This window comes from Onychomys torridus, chromosome 7 (assembly GCF_903995425.1).
Source record: "Onychomys torridus chromosome 7, mOncTor1.1, whole genome shotgun sequence".
NCBI lineage: Eukaryota > Metazoa > Chordata > Mammalia > Rodentia > Cricetidae > Onychomys > Onychomys torridus.
This window is the reverse complement of record NC_050449.1, coordinates 26,549,958-26,573,910: the sequence shown is the minus strand read 5'-3', so window position 1 is coordinate 26,573,910 and position 23,953 is coordinate 26,549,958. Positions and strand designations below refer to the sequence as shown.

The 23,953-nt window shown below is 43.9% G+C and overlaps 1 protein-coding gene across 1 annotated transcript in view; it reads left to right on the top strand.

Moving 5' to 3' along the window:
• The window catches only part of Barx2 (BARX homeobox 2), a 65,565-nt gene extending 42,276 nt beyond the window's left edge, over positions 1–23,289 (top strand). The window contains exons 2-4 of the mRNA XM_036193766.1: positions 10,035–10,338; positions 14,934–15,018; positions 22,564–23,289. Coding sequence (XP_036049659.1) covers positions 10,035–10,338; positions 14,934–15,018; positions 22,564–22,830 — 656 coding nt within the window. The 3' untranslated portion in view covers positions 22,831–23,289. The remainder of the gene's footprint in view (positions 1–10,034; positions 10,339–14,933; positions 15,019–22,563) is intronic.
• The last annotated feature ends 664 nt before the right edge of the window (positions 23,290–23,953 follow it).

Here is a 23,953-nt window from a genome sequence, read left to right as displayed (position 1 = left end):
GTGTGTGTGTATGGTATGTGTGACTGTGGGTATGGTGTATGTTTGTAAGTATGTGTGTATTCTGTGTGTGACTGTGTGTGTGTGTGTGTGTATATATGTGTGTGTGTGTGTGTGTGTGTGTGTGTGTGTGTGTGTGTGTGTGTGTGTGATGCTGGGGTGAATCCAGGGCTTCTTGCATGCTAAGCAGGTGTTTTGCCATTGAGCTACATCTCAAACTCTGTTATTTTTTTCCTTTTAGATTTGTAAAATCAACTGTTTCTGGACTTCTGGTGGTTTTCAGAGAATTTCTGGCCAGCTTACATTGATGTCTTTGCTCTTTGGTTGTGGTCAGTTCCAGCACGTGGCTGCCTGGGCCTTTGAAGCCTTTCACTGGACAAAGAGAAATTGGCTGACTCTGGGTGTTGGTTTTTGTATTGCTTCTAAATACACAGAGGGCAGGGGCTATGCCTGTGGTCCATAAGTAGGTTTGCCTTTTCTTTCCTTATTTTTGATACTGAGGTTTGAACCCAGAATCTCATGTGTACTAGACAAGTGCTCTACCTGAGGCAGTAAACAGCTGTCTGACTACTTCCCAGACTAGCCAAGCCTTGAACATGTAATCCCCTATCTCAGTCTCCCGACTAGCTGGGATTTCCGGCCTGTACTACCAAGCCAAATTTAAGCCTGCTCTCTCGATAAGTTAGCCTACTCCCTTTGTGGTTCAATCCCACGTAAGTGAGTGAAAGAGCACACAAAGTGGGCTAAGAGCAATCTGGTGCCCACTGAGCGTTCCATATTTTAATTCATTTAATTCTCACAGTCACACATGGGAAGAACTGGCATTTGTTTGACCTTATAGATGATGACATTAAAACAAAGGAATATTTGACATCTATCAGTCCCAGATCACTCTGAGAGTCAGAAGCAGAGACTCTTTCCCCCAGCCCCCTTAAAAAAGCCAGTTGTGAGAAATGAAGTCCTATTGGAATTATTCAATGTGAGTGATCATGTGACCCTCCTATCCCCCAGGGAACTTAGCTATTGCCACCTAGCTGCTCCACCAAGTCTCTTTCAGGCTGAGTGAGTCCGTCTACCTCTTTGTGTGTGCGGCTTGGGTTGCTCTGAAGCATTCTACACATATATAGGTCACACATTCCTGGAACATAAATGAGTCAATCAGCAGCTTAGAGATTCTTATTCATTCTGACCTTTGGCTCTTGCTGTGTCAGCCAGAAATGTGGGTGTGGAGAGGCAGTTTGGGAACTAGTATGTTGAAGAAATGGAAGAGAAGACCACAGGAGATCTGTAGGAGAAAGTATTGTTGTCTGGGGTCTCTGCCCTATGGTTCAAGTATAGCCACAACTAAAAGTGAGATGTAATAGGACTTGGCATCTCTGGATGGTGTCCATGCCTGGCTCTGGCATGTACACACATGTGAGCTCACATGCAGTGTGTGGAATCTGGAAGTACTGTCATCCTTCAGTAATTATGGACATTGATTCTAGGTCACCCTGCCTCTGTGGATATGCAAACACATGGATGGACAGATTCCTTGTATAAAAGGGCACATGTTCTAGATAATGTAAGCCTCATCCAGATGACTTTAATACCCAACACAATGAAAACACTATGGAAATGGTTGTTATACTTCATTGTTTAGGGACTAATGAAAAAAAGAGGTGTGCATGTTTAGTTTAGTACAGACTCAATTGTTTAAAAAATATTTTCAACCTAAGGCTGGGTAAACTCTTGGGTGCAGAATACATGAATCCAGAGTTGTGACTACTCTGTTTAGCCTATCTCTTCAATCCCTTGGGATGTTCCTAGGCATCAGTCAATAATATACGCAGGTTTTAAAATCCAAAGGCAGAGTCTCAGAAAGGCCAAACATTCAGCAAGGGAAGCATTTCTGGATATAGCATACACACAGTTATGCTCTATTCTTCCTATGGGAAAACACTGTTTAAGCTGAAGAAAAACAACTATTAGAAAATGTATCCAGTGCGGTCATGTTTATGTCCCTTGTGTCAATGAAAAGTATGTTTGTTTAAATAGAGTGTCCAGTTCATTACAGTCGTCATTCCTTCTCAGGCAGAAAATGCCTGCATTCCACAAGTGCATGTGAATGGTCCAGGCTAGCCTGGCAGCTGTCTTCAGTCAACATTCTTAGTGATAACTTTTAAAAATGATACATTCATTTGTAAATCCCCCTCCTACTTTTAGGTTAAAATGTAGGCATATGACTAGACCATCTTGGCACTTTGATGGGAATATGAAATGTTGATGCAACTGGTTTGTGAAACTAAAGCTCTGAGCAGAGCTATTTTTGATGAAAATCAGGTCATACAAGAAAAGACAGGAACATCTGACTTGAGCATATTTTGCCTCATTTTTCTGTGTGTATGGATTTACCCTTCAGGAGACTCGGGACTTTGATGCATACTCATTATCCACCAGCTCTTAGCCCAATCATGCTAGGCGCTTCTACACGTTAGAGATATACAGCAAATACACAGAAGCCTGATCCTCACTGCAACTGTATTTCTCATGATGGTGGCCTCCCTCTGTGTGTGTTCTCAACCTTAGAAGTGCTCTTAGGTGGTGGTAGCTGGATGTAATTTTTGTCACTGAATTTGCATTAGAATAATCAGTTAAGATTCTTGATATCATAGATTTTGGTGATTCTGATGTGCCATAAGGACCTATGCCTCACCAGAAAATGAGGAGAGAGAGAGAGAGAGAGAGAGAGAGAGAGAGAGAGAGAGAGAGAGAGAGAGAGAGAGAGAGGATTTTAGAGGTTTTCACTGGTTTAGTTTTTATTGGGCAAACTGCACAAATCTCTGGAAACCATCTTCATTAGAGGGTAAGATCATCAAGAGTTCTCCTTTCCTAAATTAATCTATGAGGTTAGCTTAATTTTACTAAGGTATTATTGGTATTTGCTTCTTTTGTGTGTGTGTGTGTGTGTGTGTGTTGTTTCTTAAAAGAGTTCAATTAGATAAATAGTCAAGATTTATGAAAAGAATAAAGGGGAATTTCTTCTATCTGCTAAAAATATCTTAAGGAACCCAGAGGAGTTAAAGTGAATTTGTTGTTATTTGAGACATGCCCTCTCTATGTAGCCTTGGCTAGCTTAGGACTTGTTATGTGCACTGGGCTGGCCTTGAACTCACAGAGATCCACCTGCCTCTGCTTCCAGAGTGTCAGGAGTGTGCTCCCATGTCTATCAGTAGTCAAAGTGAAATTAATACAGCAGAACAGATTTCAGAATCAGACTGTATTTATATAAAATATTAACCAACCACCTCTAGAGCCCTAAGTGGTACACTGTATGTGTAGAATTACATTTGAAGACAATAGAAATCTGTTTTGTGCTTGGCATGGAGCCATACATGGTACATACTTTCAGTCCCAGCACCTGGGAGGTAAAAACTGGAGGGTCTTGGGTATCCAGAATCATTCTCTTTATAGCCTCCACTTTTATCAAAGTTGCAGATTCCCAACCCCGTCTAAAACACGCCCCCCGCCTTGTCCTGTCAGTCTCCTTCTTTCCTCTCCTGTCTTGTATTCTCTGTGTGACTGCTGTGTAGAGGTCGCCTTGGGAAGAGCAGTTCCTTCCCCAGTCTGGCAGCTTTTCTAGGAAGCAAGAGTCTCAGGATTCTGGTTATAGGAATTCCCCTGCAGGCTCCCAGAATTCTGATGAACAAAAATTCCCAGCTTTTTTTTTTTTTGGGGGGGGGCGGTTTACGAAATATTAAAGCTGGCATTTTAAGCGATTGAATAGCCCAATATTATGGTGTTAGAATTGTTTACACTGAACTGACATCTCCCAGCTATGCATTTCAGAGTTTGTACATATCACTGGATTTGGTACACGTGTTTGCATGCACACTGCGGCACTTCTGCATTTATCTTAGAAACTTGGCGATAATAACAGTGAGGGGGGGTCTTTTACCTTATATACTCTGAATTGCTTTGGATTTCTTTTTTTAAAATAATGATATGTGTTCATTTGGTGATAAAAACAAAATGATTAAGATAGGTATAACAGCCAGTTATGGTGGTGTACTCCCATAATCCAAACACTTGGGAGATGGAGGCAGAAGATGATGAGTTCAAGGTCATCTTCAGCTACATAGAAAGATTAAGGCTTGCTTGCAATATATGAGACCCTATCTTAAAAAAAAATGAGCAATAACAACAACAACAATCAAATAAACAAAAATTTATAGTTTTGGTTGTGAGCCTAGCCTTTAACAGCCAAGCTATTTCTTCAGCCCAAACAAAAACTTATCAAAAGATAGACCTTTAATTAGTGACAGAATGCTTGCCTCGCCTATGTGAGGCCCCAGGTTCAATCTCCAGAACCCAGGGTTGGGGGTCCCTACATACAGATCCATGACATCTGAGAATACTAATGTATAGAAGTGAAAGTTGCCTTTAAAAAAATCTGAGCTGTGTTCCATTTCTTTTAGCTTGCATTCAGTAAAATCTCAGTATTATATGGAAATGAGTTCTGACAAAAACAAAAAGCTGTATAAGCACTGCTGGATTTAAGACACAAAATAGTTTCAGCACCTTGCAACTCCTAACACAGTTAGCTGTGTCCAGATTGTCAGGCAAGTGAATCAAGCAGCATTTAGCGCTTTACTTAGAACAATGCATTTGAGATTGCCCTGTGCTCTGTGCACCCAGAGTTCTTTCTTTTCCTCTCTGGGTAGTATAGAGCGTTCATTGTGAATGCTAGTTTATTTATCTCCCCCTAGCTGCGGAGCACTTGGATTGTTTCCAGTGTTTGGCAATTGCTAATAAGCTGTCGTAAGCATCAGCTTGTAGGTTTTGTGTGCTCTTCCCACTTGGATCAACACCTAGGAACGAGCTTTGCTGGGTCACATGGTGTCCGGGGGTTTACCTTTGTAAGAAACTGCCAGCCTTAGTTCCAAAGCAGGCGGGCCATTAAGCGGGGCACGAGAATTCCTCTTGCTACTCTTCCTTGTCAGCACTCGATTTTATCAGCTTAGAAAAGGTTGTGGACATTTCTAACCCTGTGTGGTAGAATTTCAGGTTTGATTTCACAGTGATTAATCCTAATCACCTTTGATAATGTGTTTTTACATAAAACTTCAAATCTATGTCATTAAAAAATATATTTGAAATACGTTATGACTAGTTGTCACTACTAGCCCAGGCTGGCCTCTAATTTGCGGTCCTCCTGCCTCAACCTCCCTAGTGTTGGGATTACAGATATGGACCACCACACCTTGCCAACCAACTTTTGCTCATTTTTATCAAATTGAAATCTTTAATATACTCTATATAAATCATTTATGAATTGTGATACATACCCACCCCCTCTTTCTCTCTCTCTCTCTCTCTCTCTCTCTCTCTCTCTCACACACACACACACACCCATCTGGCATGCCTTTTCCTTTCCTTAATATCATCTTTCACATGGCAAAAGTTAGAACACAAACTAAGGCACGTGTCAGTAGTAAACTGTAGTCTATTCTTAGTCACCCTGCTCCTCCACTGCACTCCCCCACCCCCTTACCTTCCCTCTTCCTGGCCCTCTTTCTCTCCCCAAGTCTCCACTTGTGTCCTAATATGTCCCATTACCCATCTCAAAATCCCTTAAGATCTCTTTTGCCTCTGTTTACTTTTTGGACACACACACACACACACACACACACACACACACACTCACATTTAAAATCTAGATTCCACATATGAACAAACATGATGTATATTAAAGATTTAATTTTGATGAAGATCGTCTTTCTTTTCTCCGTTTAAAAAATGCATTGTATTTTTGGTGGCACTACTAAGAATTCTCAGCCTACTCCTCCAAAGCTATGAGATTTTTCTCTGTGTGTTTGTGATTGATGATCTATTTTGAGTAAACTTTTAAATAATTTAGGAAGCATAGGGCTTTTTTTCCCCCACTGAAGTCTGTTTTCTTTTTCACATGTAGAAAAATCTCTTATTTTTCTACATTTAGTGAAATATATTCTAAAGGAAAGAACATGATTTCAACCTAGAATATGAACTCAAACATCTTCCAGCATAAAGAAAAGCTTCTGTAGACCCTTGATGTGATGAAGAGAGTCCCCTTTGCCTAAGAGAACTCCCAGTTTGCTTCCCAAGAGTGTCACAAAACATCGATTCTCTTTGCCCAGCTCCTTAGAAGTTCAAGGAAGACTGAACATTCATCAGAACTTTAGAATGAGAACAGAACTCAAGGCTTGTTTACCTGAATTCTGCCTTGCTGACCCTGACAAGAGTAACCCAAGCATGTGACACAGGGTCCATGCAGCAGACACGAGGAGATGCTGCCTTTGATTCCTCTGTCCTTTCCTCGCCGTCTGGGGCTGGCATCTCTGCCTCCTCGGGAACACAGACGTTGGCATGCCCCAGGCTCAGTCCGTCCATCTCTGTTCCTCTCTTCTACTCACTCCCTGGGTGATCTCATTCAGTTCATGGCTTGTATACTTCGCGAGTCAAAGCTCCTCCGGCTTCGTGCTTGCCTCAACTCCAGACTGGTTTGCCCAGCTGCCCCTTCGTCAGAGGTGTCTAACAGCCCCTTGTCTACCACGGCAGTCCTGCTCCTCCACCAGGCTCTCCGTTGTGCTGAAGTTCTGTACCATTTCTCCACTTGCTGAGACAGAAAACATGGCTGTCACCCAGAACTGTCATAGTATCAGTGAAATAAACCCAGAATCGGACTGCACTACAGCCACAAATGTCTCCAGGGCTATGGTTCTCAACCTTCCTAATGCTTCGACCCTTTAATACAGTTCCTCAAGTTGTGATGATCACCCCCCAACCATAACAGTATTTTCATTGCTACTTCATAACTGTAAATTTGCTACTGTTAGGAATCATAATGTAAATATCTGATATGCAGGAGATCTGATATTTGACCCCTGTGAAAGGGTCATTCGACCCCCAAGGGGGTCATGACCCACAGGTTGAGAACTGCTGCTCTAGGGTCTGGGATTTGGCCTGGACTTCTCACCAGTTTTATAATTTCCCTAGCATCTTCTGGAGCCTGCTCTCCACAGTCTCCATAAAGCTCATTAATGAGTAGGCTAGATCATGTCCTTGCCCAGCTGGACTCTCACAGATGGCTTTTCATCCTCCTGAATCACTTCCCTACGTGACCTGACACCATCAGGTCTCTCTGAACTCTCCTGCTCACCTCACTTCTGCCCACTTAGTAGTCTTTGAGTCAAAGCTTGTCCCACTGAATGGGTTTGCACATGCTGGTTCTGTGCCCTGGTCTTCTGCAGACTCCAGCACATTGAGGTGTACTTGTCCTCTGCAAGGCCACCTTTCCTCAGAGGCCTTCCCTGACTCCTCCCCTCCCCTGCTCTGTTTCTTCTCACTTTGCTGTGTCTTTCTTCATAGAGTTCACCACCACCTGTGACTCTATTAGCTTCTCTACCAAAGTGCAAACCCCATGAAGGTGGAAATTCACTTGACTCCTAGCTGTAACCCTAGCTTCCAGAGCGGCTATGGCCCATAGTCCATGCTCAGGGAGTATTCTGGAGGATTACATACGTGATGAGATCATCCCAGTAGATTCCTTCTTATTCTACTTTACTTGCCCTCCCCCCTGGAGGTTGTTATTGTTATTCATGAGATATAGTGGTTTTCTAAAGAGAATGCATTTGTAACAGTGGTCATACAGCTTTTCTGACAACACAAATCTTGTACTGTATTTTTCTCACTGAATAGTACACATTTGGATAATTAGTTTATCCATTCATCTATGTATTTATCAGATTATACAGATAGCTCACACTACAAACAAAACTCAGTCCATTGTCCTCTTTAACAGGTCTGTGGATTGTGTTCCCTTTCCACTACCGTCAATAAGACTAGTGGATATGCTGGTACACACAACCCTGTATACATGGACAGCAGAGCTCATATGGAGTTTTCTGCTAGTGACTTGGTAGCTGTTGATGGTGAACCTGTGAAATGCTTTTTTTTCTTTTATATTTCCAGCAACAGTATATGAATGCCTATTACTCCACATCTTTATCAATACAACATATTATACCACTTTTAGGTTAGAAAGAAAGAAAGAAAGAAAGAAAGAAAGAAAGAAAGAAAGAAAGAAAGAAAGAAAGAAGAAAGTTCAACCCCTTTACAATGAGAACAGTAATGAAAACCTAGACTTACAAGTAGATATTTTCCATTTCCTACCTGGTAAACTCTTAAATTCCGAGGTCAGAAACTCGTTTCACAAAGAATGAAGTTTGTAAGAAAGTACAGAAAGTGATTGGAGATGAGAAACATTTGTCTTCATTTGTAGACTTTCTTATGTAGTGTCAATTCTCGTGTGTGCGGAGAGATCAAAAGTCCACATCCAGGGTCTTGGTTTTCAGCCTATAAAGTACTACTTCTACATAATTTTTTCTTAAATTAACTTTTATTATCTTTATGTGTTAGTATGCGGATATGTGTAAGTGATTGCAGTGTCCTTGGAGACCAGAGGCCTAGGATTCCCTGGAATTAGAATTACAGTTCTGCCCATCACAGGTTCTGGGAACCAGACTTCAGTCCTTGGGAAGAACAGAAGAGCTCTTAACCACTGAGCCATTGCTCCAGCCCTGATTTGTATTTTTTCTTAAAGTGAATCCACAACACAAAACCTCAAGTGTTAGAGTTAGCTTTATGGTTACTGGAAGTTGTTGTGCTTGGTGATTTATTGTTACTTAACAACTTTGTGGTTTCTGCTGGGCCTCACTAGAGCATACTCAAAGGACAAGGGCAGTTATCTGTTTTAATGACTAGGCCTGGCGTCCAGAACACAGACACAGGAATGAGCACAACAGCGATGCCAAGCTAGAGGAGAGCCGGTTCACAGCAGCACCTGGGGGCTTCTATGATGTCGTTGGTTCCGGCCCAGGACTAGTGTGAATGTTGGTTGACTCTCGCTTGTTCTGCCTTGTGGCTGCTGGCAGGGATGCACCGAGGTTCAAAGGACAACCCCCAGTCTTCTCTGTTTTCATCAGCTGTCGAATGTGGGATGAGAGATACTTTGGTGGCATCAGTATGTCAGAAGAGTTCTCTGAAGTTAGCTACTCTTATTGTCTCAATATAAAAACTGAGACCGGAAAGACAGAGTGAGATACAAAGGTGATAGTCTAGACACTTTAAACCTCATACTATTAAACAGTGAAAGGAAAGCGGTCACTTTTATGTGCACTTCATAGACTTAGATTGTTAGCTGCAAAAGCAGTTTTGCTTTGAAATTCCTAAGAAGCAGTGTAAAACCAGAACATATGTCCCTGAACCCTTGCACCCATCACCTGCCATAATTGAGCCAAGTTTTTATGTGAACTAAACATCTATTGGTTCCCCCTTGTAAACATGTGGCTTGTGACCCTCATGAGCCCTTAACTTGGAGCCAGAAGATTATGGTTTGACCCCATGATCTGCTTTTCCTGGTTAGGTTGTCTTAGGCAACTTCTCTAGACTAGTTTGCCCTGAAATGAGGGAGTTGAGTGGGATAATCATTAAGCATCCTCCTGTTCTGAACATTGTTATGATTCAAGGCACAGAGGTTTTTGAGTCTATGATTTTATAAGCAGGTCTTTGGTGAAGACCACAGGAGTTTGTTTGACTGTTTAGGAAATTTGCATATTACAGATCTGTTATTGGAATTCAGAAGCACATGTTTCTAGCCTCTTAGCTACTGCTTTTTATTTTCATGGTTCCATTGATCTATATCCCTGAATCCAGCATTTAGGCACTCACAGAGGGAAAGGGAGTTATTTAAAAGAGAGGACTCCAAGAACCTTTCTTGGTTAAGTGGGGCACAGATGGCTTCACACACCAAGCTAGAGCAAAGTTCCATATAGCTGGCCCACCCTGTGGCTCAGGATCTTGAGCTGCTTTTCTCTTCATTTTGCTTGCCTCACCTGAATCTTCTGACCAGCAAGAGGCCCATCATTCATGCGGGTCTTAGAAAGGGGTTGTCTTCGGACTCCTTGTCCCTGGTCTCTCTTGCACTCTCTGTGATGACTTGATTCTTTGTTTTCCAGGCTCTCCTTCCTTACAGGCATATCCTCTCCTCTCTGTGATCACTCGGCAGCCCACAGTCATCTCCCACCTGGTTCCCACCGGCCCGGGAATCACCCCAGTGTTATCCCGCCATCCAGTCACCGAGGCTGCTGTTGCCAATGAGACCCCTGGTGCTGAGGCATTAGCCAGCAGTGAGTCTGAGACAGAACAACCCACGCAGCGGCAGAAGAAACCACGCAGGAGTCGTACCATCTTCACAGAGTTGCAGCTCATGGGCCTGGAGAAGAAATTCCAGAAGCAGAAGTACCTGTCTACGCCAGACAGGTGAGGGCACAAGGAAGGCACTCTCTGTAGGTACCAACCTGGAGAAGAGTTTTGCTCTCTGTGGAGTGTGGATTCACAGAGGACACATTCAGTGTTGGGTTACACTCTTGGTTCAGATTCTCTGCTCAAGTCCTGTCAACATGGGGTTAGAAGAGGCAGCTCACCTGAATCTGGTGCATCAGCCCAGAGCCTGAGTATATGCTCTCCTCTGTCTCCTCTATGTGTTAGATAAACCAACCTCTTCCGTGTAACAAACAGGGAAATGTCTGGCAAATAGTTGCCCAGGCTCTCTGCCAGGAAGCTAGCTGGGCTTGTTAAGTCCTCAACATTTCTCATCGTGTACAGTGGGTCTAGACCTGGACACGGGAGCTGTGATTTCAGCCTTCCCTTTCCACCCTGAACACCTAGCAGACTCAGCTTGCTGGCCTGGCTTTGGTTCGGAAAGGCCTGAATTGATTCAGGTGAGGACTCTCTGACGCTATAGTGTGTCTGATCAGGACTGAAGCAGAGCCACTTGGCAGAGATCCCTGCAGAGCGGGAGAGAAGTCTCCTCTTTAGACCCCTTTGCAACTCATGTGGGGACATTGTAACCCTTGCTTTCTGTAGGGCACTCATACCCCACCCTCCGTCTTTAGTATCTTAACTATAAAATATGCTGAGGTGTGTTGCCTTATCTCGCCCAAGATGGCTGAGTTCAGGGATGAGACTATTTATTGGGGGATTTTCCCAGGTCTTTTTAAAAAATCTTTTTTTTTTTCTTTTGCAAACTGTTTTGTCCATATTTGGTTGACCCCAGTCCTATGAAAGAGAATGGGGGTAAATGCAAATGATGCCTCAAGCTATTTGGTAGTTGTTTAGAAAACGAAATGGAAGTGAAAGAGCAATCACTCCTTCAGGGAGAATTTGTCTGCTGGTTCCACAAGCTGGCTGCTTGCTGAGGGTCTCTTGGGTGCTGGCAGAGCAGGGTGCCAGGGGTCCAGAAAGCAGTGAATGGAGCCCTGCTTTGAAGGACTTCATGGGGCAGAATGACTGTAATCGCTGTAGCAGAGTGAGCCGAACTGGTGCCTTATGTTGCCATAGAAACCCAAAGGTATTGCTAAGTGTGGCAGGGAAGCTGTTAAGAAGAGCTTTGGATCCAGAAGAGACAGAGCATCCTACATAGAAAGGATGCCTTCAAAAGGCATAGACTTTTGTCTCCCGGGGCAGGTTGAAAGAACCGCAAGCATGGGCCTTTCCACTTAGGGTAAGAGACCTCAGATGCCTGGCTGAAGAACAAGGTCTTGCTGTTGAGGCAGTCACTGACCCATAAGAACCAGATTTACATTTTAGAATCCAAGCTTTGGTAGCACCCCAGCTGGCAGGTGATGGGGCAGAGAAGCCAGTTATGAACGAATCTAGGGATAGCTGCAGGATGTTACACTGGGAATAGAGAGGAGAGAGGAGAAGGGGGGAATGTTTGAAAATGGAATGGGCAACACTGATGCTGGAGGAGGGAGGAGGGAGGGAGTTGAGTGTGCTGTGGTCCCTGAATGAGGCGGGCCACTAGGAAACAAGGATGCTATTCACAGAAGGAAGCCGAAAGGATGGAATAGGCTGGGGAGAAGTGAGCTTTGCTTTGAACTTTCACACGGGGGCGGGGGGTCACATTTGGGCAGACAGGTCTGTGAATTGGGAATTAATACATGTGATGCCCAGACGGCAAGTAACTAAGCTTCATGGACTCCTGTAACTGAGTGGAGCGGCCATCATTGTAAGTTGTACAGTTGTGGTACCCAAAGAGCCTTCATTCAGAAAGCACAGATAAAAGTTAGGCTTCTTTCTCAGACGCTAGAGAACTTTAAAAAAAATCTACTGGGGCCTCCTGATACTTGCCCAGGCATCTCTCAGGTGACCCACACAGAACTGATTCACTTGCCTAGGGAGGAGGACACCATCTAGCTGGCATAGAAGCTGACGCCTCAACCCGCCCTCCCCGTGTTCCCTACCTCCCTACGTGACCAGAGCCATGAGCACACCCTCCTCCCACAGCCTGCCCGCCTCCTTTGTGTTTGTTTCCCCGGTTTCCTAGGCGACTCCATTTGAGTGGATGTGCAGGGAAGTGAGAATTTGTAACGGTGGCAGGTAATGAGAGAAAGCTGATGACAGTGAGCCGTTTCTGCAGCCAGTGTGAGTCAAGGATGCATTTTTCCCAAGTGAGCTAACAGCATTTGCTAATGCCGTGGCAGAACCATGAGCCTTCCACTGACTAATGCACCTGATGGCCTCAGGTGAACCAGGCTCAGGAAAACCCTGCAGGGGCCTGAGAGGACCCTTAGGACCACCAGAGCCTAGAATGACTCTGGGACCAGAACCAGAACCATGGGATCCCCCTGGGTTTCTGGTTCATATGAATTACTGCTTAGGGCACAGTGCTTCGTTAATGGGAAGAGTTAAGTGCTATTGGCACTGGAACTTTAATGCTTTGGTCAGTTATAAAACGTTCAGCTGCCAGTATTCCCTCTGCAGGGATGACCAGGTATGTGTGAATGGAGCTTTGAGACAGTCTCAACATTCCTTTGAAGGCAGATTCTATTTTTAAAATTATTATTAGAGGCTTAATCAATATATCCTGATCAGGAATCCTGGGCAGCTGTGCCTGTGAGCATTAAGAGTTGGCTGATACCAGGGTCAGAGCTTAATGTTCCTGCCAATGCCAGGTCTCCTCAGGTAGAGAAAGCTGCAGCTGAGGCATCACACCTGAACTGCCTGTGGCTTAGGTTTGTGCCTGTGCAGGCTTGCAAGAAATAGCGGGCCCTAGATCCGCAACTGGCAATTCTCAGAAACCCGGGAAGCTCTGAGTATTGGTGGTCGTTGCTCAAGCTGATGGACGAGTCATAACTGCCTCATTCAGCAGGCTTGGTGCTTCAGGGAGCTTGCAGGCTGGCAGCTCATGTTTTCTCAGATCTCATGTCTCTCCACATGGTGTCCAGGTAACCACACGGGTCCCTGGCTGCAGCCTTAAGGACTAAGGGTAGAAACCTGACTAATTGCCCCTTCGCCCATGTACTCCACTTGGAGTGATGGCTGTGCTCTCAGGCTGTGGCATCTATGTCCCTTTGACAGTTCTGCTTTGTAGAGAAGTGTTGTGAGGTGGGCCATCACCCAAAAGGTGGTCCTCACACAGAAGATGGCGTATAAGTCAGCCATGGATGGATTCCACTCTCAGTCTAGGATCCAGGAGTCAGCAAAAATAGAGACTGAAGATTGTTTATTTCAGGTGTTGGGGGACACATGGTCTGTCACAGCTACTTTATGGAGTCTGCTGATGTGTCACAGAGATGGCCATGAGCAATGTGAAAGCAAACAAACTCATCTGTGTTCCAATAAACTTCATTTAAAAGAACATCAAGTGTCAGGAAGAATTTGGCTATATGGTTGAGAAATTCTAATCTCTCTCTAAGCTTTAAATCTTCTATCTGTAAAATGGGAATAATTATACCAGCTTCAGCATGATGAAAAGATAGCACTGGGCAGGGGCTTAACCTGTGTCTGGGATGCTGTCACACTCTGGAAATGTTGCTGTGTTGTCGGAATTACCTCCCATTGTATACTCTATGACAATGGCTCTGACTTAAGGGCTTTTCAGAAGGACCATAGAGAAAAGTAGAAACATGGCGAGCATAGGAAGGAGGGACTATGGATTTAATGCTTCATTGGACTCGTTATGGTTTTACATTCCAATCATTATAATAATTTAGGGCAGCTACAGTAAATTCCTGGGACTGAAGAGATGGCTTAGTGGATGAGTCACTTGCTTCACAAGTATAGGGACTGAAGTTCAGACCTTCAGAACCCACATGAAAGTTGGGCAGGTGTGGCTGCTCCCTGTAATCCCAGCATTTAGGCAGAAACAGGGGATACCCGGGGCAATGAGAGAACTCTGGGTTCAGCAAGTGTCTCAATAAATAAAATGGAGTGTGATGGAAGAAGATACCAGACATCAATTTTGGGTGTCCACACATCATACACCAACACACATGCACCTAGCCATATATACATGGCTATGCAAAAATATTTCTGGACCCTGCTCCTGGATTTAGCAATATAATAGTAGGTAATTTTGTGAACATACATTAAGTGAAAGACTTGGTCTTGAGCTGGGCAGGCTGAAGTAACATGTGCTCTGAGATAGCTAACAATATGCTCCATTGGGGGACTGCGGGGTAAGAGAGGTCATGGGAGCTGGGGGACTTGCCGGCGGTGGATCTGGACTGATGAGTGGAATTCCTATAGAATATACCTTTGTTTTTTAATTTCCAGTGTTTGGGGATCAGGGTGAAGATCGAAGGCTCAGATGTCCAGGTTCATTTCCTACAGAGAAGGTGTGCAGGAGAAGGACTTCTGCCCGTGTTCTCGAGTGTGGCCACTATTTCTAAGCATTCCAGTTTCCTGCACAGTGTTCTCAGAAGGGAGACATTCTTCCTCTTGGGGACAGACTGGTCTAATGGTGACAGTCTGAGATTTAGAAACAAATGTCCAGTGCTAGCTGGCATGACCCCACCTCTCTTGTCCTCACCTCTCTTTCTCATGCTTCCTTTGTGTCTCATGCCTTCTAGGTTGGACTTGGCCCAGTCTCTGGGACTTACTCAGCTGCAAGTGAAGACTTGGTATCAGAACCGCAGGATGAAATGGAAGAAGATGGTAAGAAAGGACAAGGAGTGTAACCCTGCACCCATCCTTATGGGAGGAATTCCCACTGTGGGGCTGTGGTGAGGCAGGAAGGACCATTGGTAGTTTGGGCATCAAGACAGGAAGGTCTTCCAAGGTGCTGGCTGGGAGGGAGGCTGTTTGAACTTGACCTCATCTCTTAATGAGAGAGATAGTCTTTTCTTCTTCTTCTTCTTCTTCTTCTTCTTCTTCTTCTTCTTCTTCTTCTTCTTCTTCTTCTTCTTCTTCTTCAGTTTCCTTAGACATCAAAGAAGAAAGCCTACAAGCTTCCCAGGTGCTATTCTGAATCCCACCTGCTAGTGCTTCCAAAGAATTCTGTTCCCCTTCAAGCAGTAGCGAAAATCATCTTTAAAATTGGTGGGTGTCATAGTCACCTGTGTAGCAGGATAAGTCCTTCTCCTGGGGGTTCTGATTTCAGAGACCCGTGGCAGAGCTAGGGACAGGCCAGGTTATTTCAAAGCTTGTACACTTCAACCAGATCCCACCTTCCAGTGGCCTATCAGTTTGTGAACCTGTCATAAAGTCAGAGCCCTCATAATGTGGTCACTTCCTTGAAGTCCCACCTCTGGGACCATGCTGCACCACACTTCACATTGCTGTTCCTCTACTAGCCATCCCTGTCCTAGGCATCATGGGAAAGAAAAGAAAATATAACCTCTGCTTCCAGTGGAATTCGTTATGGAGCTGGAGGAAGAAGGCCCAGGAAGCAGCAAGGGGGCGCAGAAAGACTCAGTGTGGTTATTTCATTTGAGGTGATGAGCCCCCAAAGAGTTCAGATGAGGTAGTGAAGACAGCTGCAGACAGATGTTAAAACTGAAGGGCAATGAAATCCAGATAAGTAGAGTCATTCTAAAAGTTCTATAAGGTTCTACACACTTGAAACTTAGGGTGGAAACTGGGGGGGGGGGGCTGTCATTCTTTGGAGGAACCGAATTTGGGAGTGGGAGGTGCTGGACTGCATTCCCATTGCGTGCCCCTCCCATTTTGGGCCCGTCCCTTTGGTTCTTTTCCTTTTAAGTTCCACCACCTACCTCTTTCCTCATCAATCATCATCATGGAAATCAATGTCTCCCGAGTAGCAGAGTATTGTTTAAATTGGTTATCAGCAATCTTCTCATGAGTCATTTGAATAACGAACTGACAACCAGTCCTCTGGGCCAGCACCGCCCAGTCCCCTGTGGGACAAGGCATGCACCCCGGGGCTGACGTCACTTGTTTTACGTGAGCTACTCTATTGCCGGCACAGTTGTGGGGTAGCTGATGGTGATTATCAACCATACACATCAAAATGGAAGTAACTGCAGATTGAACCTCGGAGAACATTCTAGGCAAACCAAACTCAGGTCCCTTCTGGAGAGAAGAGGGCAAAGCTGTTAGTTCATGTTAGCGGTAATAACATATGGACCAAGTAATTTATAACAGGCAATAGAGACAAAGTGACAAGAGGAATCTGTCCTCTTAAAACCGTTTTTTTGCGATTCTTTGTGTTTCCGTGTGGCGGCTGTGAGTGTGGAACTCAAAAGGACTGTGAGAGGAGAAGAAGGCGTTGAAGGGACAAGAAAGATGAGTTGAGGAGTAGAGGGGAGGCTGAGAATGGGAAGAAAGAGGAAAGGTCACCACAAACAACTGGTATTTGAAAACACTTAGTGAAATCTAATGCTTTGCATGCTAATTAGAAATAGTAATCAAAACACACAAACTATAAAAATATTTTCAGTCAAGTCAGGGACACAGACCTGAAAACTAAGTTACACTAAGTAAGCAAGGTTGACAGGGGAAGGGTTGACAGGCTTCAGAAGCAGAAGAGAAGAGGGCCTTTGCAGAAGAGGCCCCATGAAGCTGTTTTCAGAGGGTGAATGGAAATGTGTCCATGATGTTGGAGAACAGACAGCAGGCAGAATGCTTAGGGGTATTTAAGAACTTCAAAATGGCGGGAGCCACAAGGGCTTGGCGTTCAGCTGTGAGTGTTGAGTCCTGACTCCTCCAGAACAGCCAGGCATTGTTGAGCTCCAGATTGCTTCACTTATTTTCCTGCTAAAAACTCTTTCAAGGCTATCTCTTCAGGTACTGAGAAGGAAAGAAAAAGATAATTGGGTAATAAAGATGTCTCAAGGCTAGTAACCTAATTGGAACTGGAAAAAGATTAGTGTTTGCTTCTCAGACTCACTCCTGAGGCTGCCAAGAGCAAGATAGGATCTCTGACGAGTTTTGACTGGTCAGCATCTGTAACCTATAGCGGCTTGAGTAAATTTAATCTTGCACATTGGATGGGGTGCTTATCCTACATCACTTTTCTGTGGATCCACAGCATTTGTATCAGGCTGAAAACATCTCATTAATCAGTGTCTGCAGTGTTAAAACTCAATTTTCTTCTGAAAGAGGATCGAATCGCAGGCCAGAATGTGGGTGTTCTATGCAGTCATGCTTTTTTTTCTTTCTAGTTTTTGCTTTGTCTCTAGAGAGTCAACAGTCACTTGTACGACCCTGGACAGGTTACTATGTGTCTCCTTGATAAAACCTCACATCTACTTCACAGAGTTGTACTGTTAACTGAGGTAATATCTATAAAATATCTAGGGCAGTGCTTGCCACACAAGATACAGATAAGGGATATTAGCTGCCATTATTATTATTATTGTTTGTTATCTACAAAATCCGTGTTTCCAGATAATCTGAACCTTTGGAGGCCACAATAGGTAAAGTCAAAGTGAATTCTACAGGCTTCCAGGACCCCTCAAGCTGCTCTTTTGGTTGAGAGGAGTCCTGGGTTGTTGGTCTCCTGGTCAGATCTTTGGCACTGGGATACAGTTTGAGGCCTTGTATGACACTGGGTCTTCAGCCTGGGACAAATAACTAAAGTGAGCAGTAATGCTCTGAGAGAGATTCATGCAGGAGCACCCAGACATTTTTCCTCTGGCATCACTGAAACCATCATCAATTCTGTGGTCCCCACTGTGCTGGAGGGAGGAGGGGAGAGAGAAACAAAACTCTGTAAGCCTGGCATCTGTTGGGTAAATGCAGATAGATGACTAGGAAACAGAAAAAACAGTGGCATGTCCTACATGTTCACTGCACAGTAAGCAGAATAAATTGCTGGCAAGAATGTTAGATTTGAGTGGTTAGGGCTCTTCTGTTTAAGCATAGCTCTGCCCTTGACTCACTTTCAGGACCCCTGAAAGCCCTTTCTGTCAACCATTTCTTGTCTGGAAGGGGAAGGAAGGCAGATTTACCCTTCTATACTGCCATCCTGTTCTCTCTGAGGTGACTGCCTGAACCCCTTCTAAGTACCTCAGCAAGAAAGCAAAAAGATCCATCTTGACATCCTCAGCTACAAGACATTCTTCTGTCTCAATTTAGAGTTCAGAGGGGGACTGCCAACAGACACAGCTAATAAAGCACATTGTTCTAGATGTCTCTGTGAGAGACAGAGAAGCATGTGACCTCATGTCCAGTGGGTTGCCTAGCCTCTCTGAACTAAGGGACAAACTGTCTCTAGGAATTAGTGAGGAAGCAAGCCCCCAGAGAAGGCTGCAGAGTGTGTGGGAGTGTGCAGTCCTGGTGCAGGTCGGGTGTGGGATAATTGCATGTCTCAGGTGTGCTGGGAGGCAGGGGCCAGAGGTCGGTTCGGAAAGCAGCCAGGAGGGTAGCTGTCTTCTAATTATTGCTTGCACTGGAATGTTTTATTCCATTTAGAAAATGGTTTGATTGTTTTGACTTTTTTTTCATGCTGTAGGAAAACAGTCAGGTGGGGTAAATCCAAGCTGTGTGGGTGGTGTTCTCTAATTGCTGGGCTTTCCTTTGCCAATTAGGTGGCTTCCTTAGACCTGCCCTTTTCTAACTTGATTACTGCATGGGGCAACTGCTTTTTGTATAACCTCTTTCATACCCAATGGAGCTGCTTTCAACATGTAGATCTGTCTTGGCACAGCCAGGCACTTTCAAAAGCACTGACATCAAGATCAGATACTGACTTACCCAAAAAGGAATATAGGGTGTTGTCTCTCCAGAGGTGATTTCTGTTCATGTCTATACCTTGTTAAAGGTTCCTTCCTGTCTCGTGTGAGCTATCTAGTTGGGTTCAAGTAAGTCAAGAAGAATTGCACTGGAAAGGGGTGTTTTTTAAGAATACATAGCTTTCCTGGCCTTCATACACAAAAATTAACTCAAAACAGATCACAAATCTACATAAGAGCTAAAAACCATAGAAGCCTTAGAAGAAAATGTAAATAAACATCTTTATTTAGGACTAAACAAGGTCTTCCAATACATGACACAAAAGAAGTATCAACAACAGAAAAACTAAGTTGGATTTTATGAAGAGATGTACAAATAGCCAATAAGGACACAAAAAGCTGCTCAACCTTGTTAGCCACCAGGGAAATGCAAATCAAAAACAGAATGAGACCCCATTTCTCACTAGCGAGGATAGCTATGATCAGGAAGGCATAATGACAAATGTTGGGGAGGAAGTGGAAAACTGAAATCCACATACATTGTTGGTCGGGATGCACAGTGGTGCGGCTACTTTAGAAGAAGTCCTCAGAACATTAATCATAGAGTTGCCATACGATGCAGCAATTATGTTTCTGGTATGGACCAGAGAGAGTTCAAAGCAAAAACTTGCAGAGGTATTTGTTCACCCATGTTCATAACAGCATTATTCACAGAGCCAAAGGTGGAAGTAACACAAGTGTCCATTATCTGATGAGTGAGCCATCAAACTTTGATTCAGACATAAAGTGAATATTGTTTTCTGGTACATGCTGCAACATAGGTGGATCTTAAAACCACTATGCCAAGTGAAGTAAGCAAAGTCCACATGTTACGATTTTGTTTATACAAACTGTCTAGAATGGATTCATCTGTAAGGAGAAAGGGAAGATGACGGATTGCCGAGGCACAGGGCAAAGAGGTTGTGGGGATTGGGGATTTGGTGCTAATGGATATAAGGTTTCTATTGAAGATGAAGAAAATGCTCTAAGACAGCATTGCAATGATAGTTGCCCAAGTTGACAATTACAACTAAACATTGTTGAACTGGGCAGTTTAAATACATGAAGCATGCATGCAGATTATATCTCAAAGCTGTTTTACTAAGAAGTTAAAGTTTGGTGAGTTACTGTACTCATTCTTGAAGTTCAGCCCAGGAAGGTCCTCTTCTGTCCTTGAAGAAAGAGACAGGGTTGATAAATGCCCAGTGACTATATAGAAAGTTCCCGGCAGCTGAAGTGTCAGGAGAGATTTGCCCCTAAGGAGCTTCTGTGCAAATGGAGAAGACAGTGACACATTAGAGATGTTCTGTAGTTCGGATCTAGAATGGCCCCAAAGGCCCATGTGTAGAAGGCTCCATCTCTAGATCTCTACCCTGTAATGCTGTTGGGGGCAGAGAAATGATGGACGATATAAGACGAGGAGCCTAGTGGAAGGAAGTAAGGCCACTGGGAAGTGTTCTTGAGTGGAGACAGGGACCCCAACTCCTGTTTCTCTTTGCTTCCTGATCACATGAAATTAACAACTTGCTCAACCACATTCCTTCACATGATAGTCTGCCTTTACCACACGTTCAAAAGTAGTAGGCCAACTATGAAGTAAAACCACTAAAACTGTGAGTGAAAAGAAACCTTCTCTTCAGATAGGTTTGCTCATCTCAGGTAGTATGTCTCAGAGATATGAATCTAATTAATATAGAAAGTAGCAAAAAATATCTCCTACTCTTTCTCTATTGAATTCAAGCCCTTACAAAGCTCTTCATACTAGCTACCCATAATATTAATTACAAAGAATTGGGGATTAAAAATAGTGGAGGAAGGGCTGGCTGTATATTACCTTCCAAAGTAAACTATGCATATTGAAAAAGTGATTTCTATCTGTCTCATGGAGGTTCTTGTGTAAATCACAAAGTGGATCACAAAATGGGATAAGTATATAAATCTTTTATACCAACATGTATACAGTACATCTTGGCCATATCCCCTAAATTCTATTTTTTTTTTTTTTAGATAGGTAGCTCAGCTGGCCTTGAATTTGTTATATAATCAAAGATGACCTTGAACTCTAATCCTCCCAACTTGCCTCCACCTTCCAACTTCTGGGATTACAGGCATATGTTACCATAATGAGCTTTTTGATCTTTCTTCTACTTTCTGAGGTGTTTATTGAGAAATGTTCTATCCATAATAGTTGTCACATGCCTGCTGCGCACAGGGAGCTAGTGGGATGGGCTGGCAAATACGCATGTAGAGCTGGTGTTCTTATGAAAGTTCTCATAGGGCACACGGGGAGAGAATTTGATTGACTCAGGAGAGCAGGGCAGGTGGGCTTCCAAAAATGTCAGCCAGGGAGAGGCTGCTATGAGCAGAAGTGCATTCAGCAGCTGTCCTGGCTTCTTATGTACACAATGGGTTTTCCCAGTCACCCTGTGGTAGAAGGTACTCTTGAGTCCATTTTACAGACTAGGAAACAGAGGCTTGGGTTCCTTAAAGAGCTTCCCACAGACAAAGCTGGGAAGTGGCAGAATTGGAATTTAGCCTTTGTGGTTATAGCTCTTTATGTGGTGGCCAACTACCTCTTTAACAAGACAGGAGAATGTGTTTATTTTTTTAACACCTTTTCTTCTGATAACAGAAATCCTTATAAATAGTCCTTAACGAAAAATTAGAAAATAACTTAATATAAAAGATGAAACATTATCCATGATCTTGATCCTGAAAACAAGGTAGCATATAGCTATCTAACCTCAAAGTTAGACTATGCTGTATTATAACTTGTTTTTTTTTATAAAAATATATTCATAATCTTTCCCAAGCAAACACTCTCCTCCATAACAATTCTTTTGGTTATCAAGAATCTCTCTTTGGAATTTACTATAATTATCTGACTTTTGGGGTACCCACTCTAACTTTTGCTGTTATAACCAATGTTGGGTTGACTGTGTTTTGCAGATCAACCTTTTTTTAGACATGGGTGAGTGTCGAGAATTTATCCTGAGGAATTTCTTTTTTTTTTTTTTAAAGGGGTTCATGTTTTAGAGCTTTTGCGTTGAATTGTCAGATTGTCTTGAAAAGATGACAAGGCCCCATTTTCAAATAGAGTGTTTCTTCTCTTGCTTGCTATAGATTTTGTCCTTTTAATCTATCAGTTCAATAGTTATCACATTGGCATTTGAGGTTTAATTTCTTTCCTTTCCAAAGGAGGTGACTTTTTTCTGTATTTATGATCAGGGTATTAAATGCCAAAGTATATGATGCTGACTCAAAGTCTACTGGACACGGAAAAAGCTGACTTCAGGGGATGGCCTTAAAATACATGTGGCCAAAACTTTGGCTTTGCTCTTGGGAGGGAAACTACACAGTGCTTCCTGAGGGTGGAGCAGGACCAGGAGGGTGTAGGATGGAGGGGTTTCTTGGATTCAATAACTTCTTCTTCTTCTTCTTCTTCTTCTTCTTCTTCTTCTTCTTCTTCTTCTTCTTCTTCTTCTCTCTCTCTCTCTCTCTCTCTCTCTCTCTCTCTTCCATATAGGTTCTTAAAGGTGGACAGGAAGCACCCACAAAACCTAAGGGTCGTCCCAAGAAGAACTCTATTCCCACATCAGAGGAGATTGAAGCCGAAGAGAAGATGAACAGCCAGGCCCAGAGCCAAGAGCACCTGGAGTCCCTGCAGGGACACGAGGAGCCCTGTGATACCCAGGAACCCAAAGCATGCCATGTCCCCCTGGAGGTGTCAGAACCATCTCACCAGCCCCAGGAGTTGCCAGAAGCTTCTTCTGAACCCCCACCGTTAAGCTAAACTAAAGTTCGTTGAGGGGAGGGGGAGACTGGGAATAAGGGAAGAGAGAGAAGGCAAGGAGACTCAGGAGAGAAGACGTGGGTGGAGCGCCACCAGCCTCCCTCTTCCCAGCGCATTTTGATCTGGAGCACTTGATGAAGACTTGTTTACCTTGGGACTTGCCCTTCTTGCAAGGCTGTGTTAGCCATAGATACCCTTGAGTAAGGGAGATGGCGCCTTGGAGCTGTTTGCCCAGGCTGGGTGATGGCTGTGGGGTTGGATACAGCAGTCTGTCAGTGTGACAAGCTAGCTGGGCTGGCCTGCAGGGAGGACTGCTCTTCTCCCTGCTTCCCTGTGGGCAGCCAGTCAGCAAAGCGGGGAGTCAGCAAAGCGGGAGAGGAAGGTGGGCGGGCTTGAGAAGCTGGCCCAGGCTCCTTGCTGACTCAGCACTTATTTCTGTAGTTTTAAGAGAATGGAATGTTTGGGGGTTCTTTTTGAAGGGTGGGGTGGGGAAAACTGTTGAAGACAGGCAAAAATAAAAAAGGGGGAGTTGGAGGAGTTTCGAGTTCCTCTGCTTGTCGGTTTGGAGACGTGTGCCTTTGTACCTTTATAAGCCTGTCAGATGACAAAGAATTTAGGAGCCTTGGCTTTTCTGCTTCATTAAGTTGCCATCCTTGGAGCTGCAAGTGCAGATACGTTAAGATAACTTTTATTTTTTAATTAAAAATAAATCTTTCAAGAGGATTGTCTTGTTCTGTTTTCTTTCTTTATTTATTTTGGGAAGTGACCTATGGAAAGAGAGGTAGCCAGGTTCCCTGGACCTTCCTTTCCCTGTTTACCAAGCAAAAGGTTGGGCCAGACTGCTAATGCCTAAGAACAGGAGCCACAGAAGTGATGCTGTGGTCACCAGGTGAGGGAGCTGGGAAGCTGGGCTGCCCCTACGAAGCAACCCCCTGGCCAGCAGCTGTACATCTGGGACTTCAACTTTAAAAGTTGTTGTGAGAAAAAAAAAAGTTGTGGCCTTTTAAAAATATATCTTTTTTATTTGCGTGAATGAATGCTTGAATAGATGCATCTCTCTCTCTCTCTCTCTCTCTCTCTCTCTCTCTCTCTCTCTCTGTGTGTGTGTGTGTGTGTGTGTGTG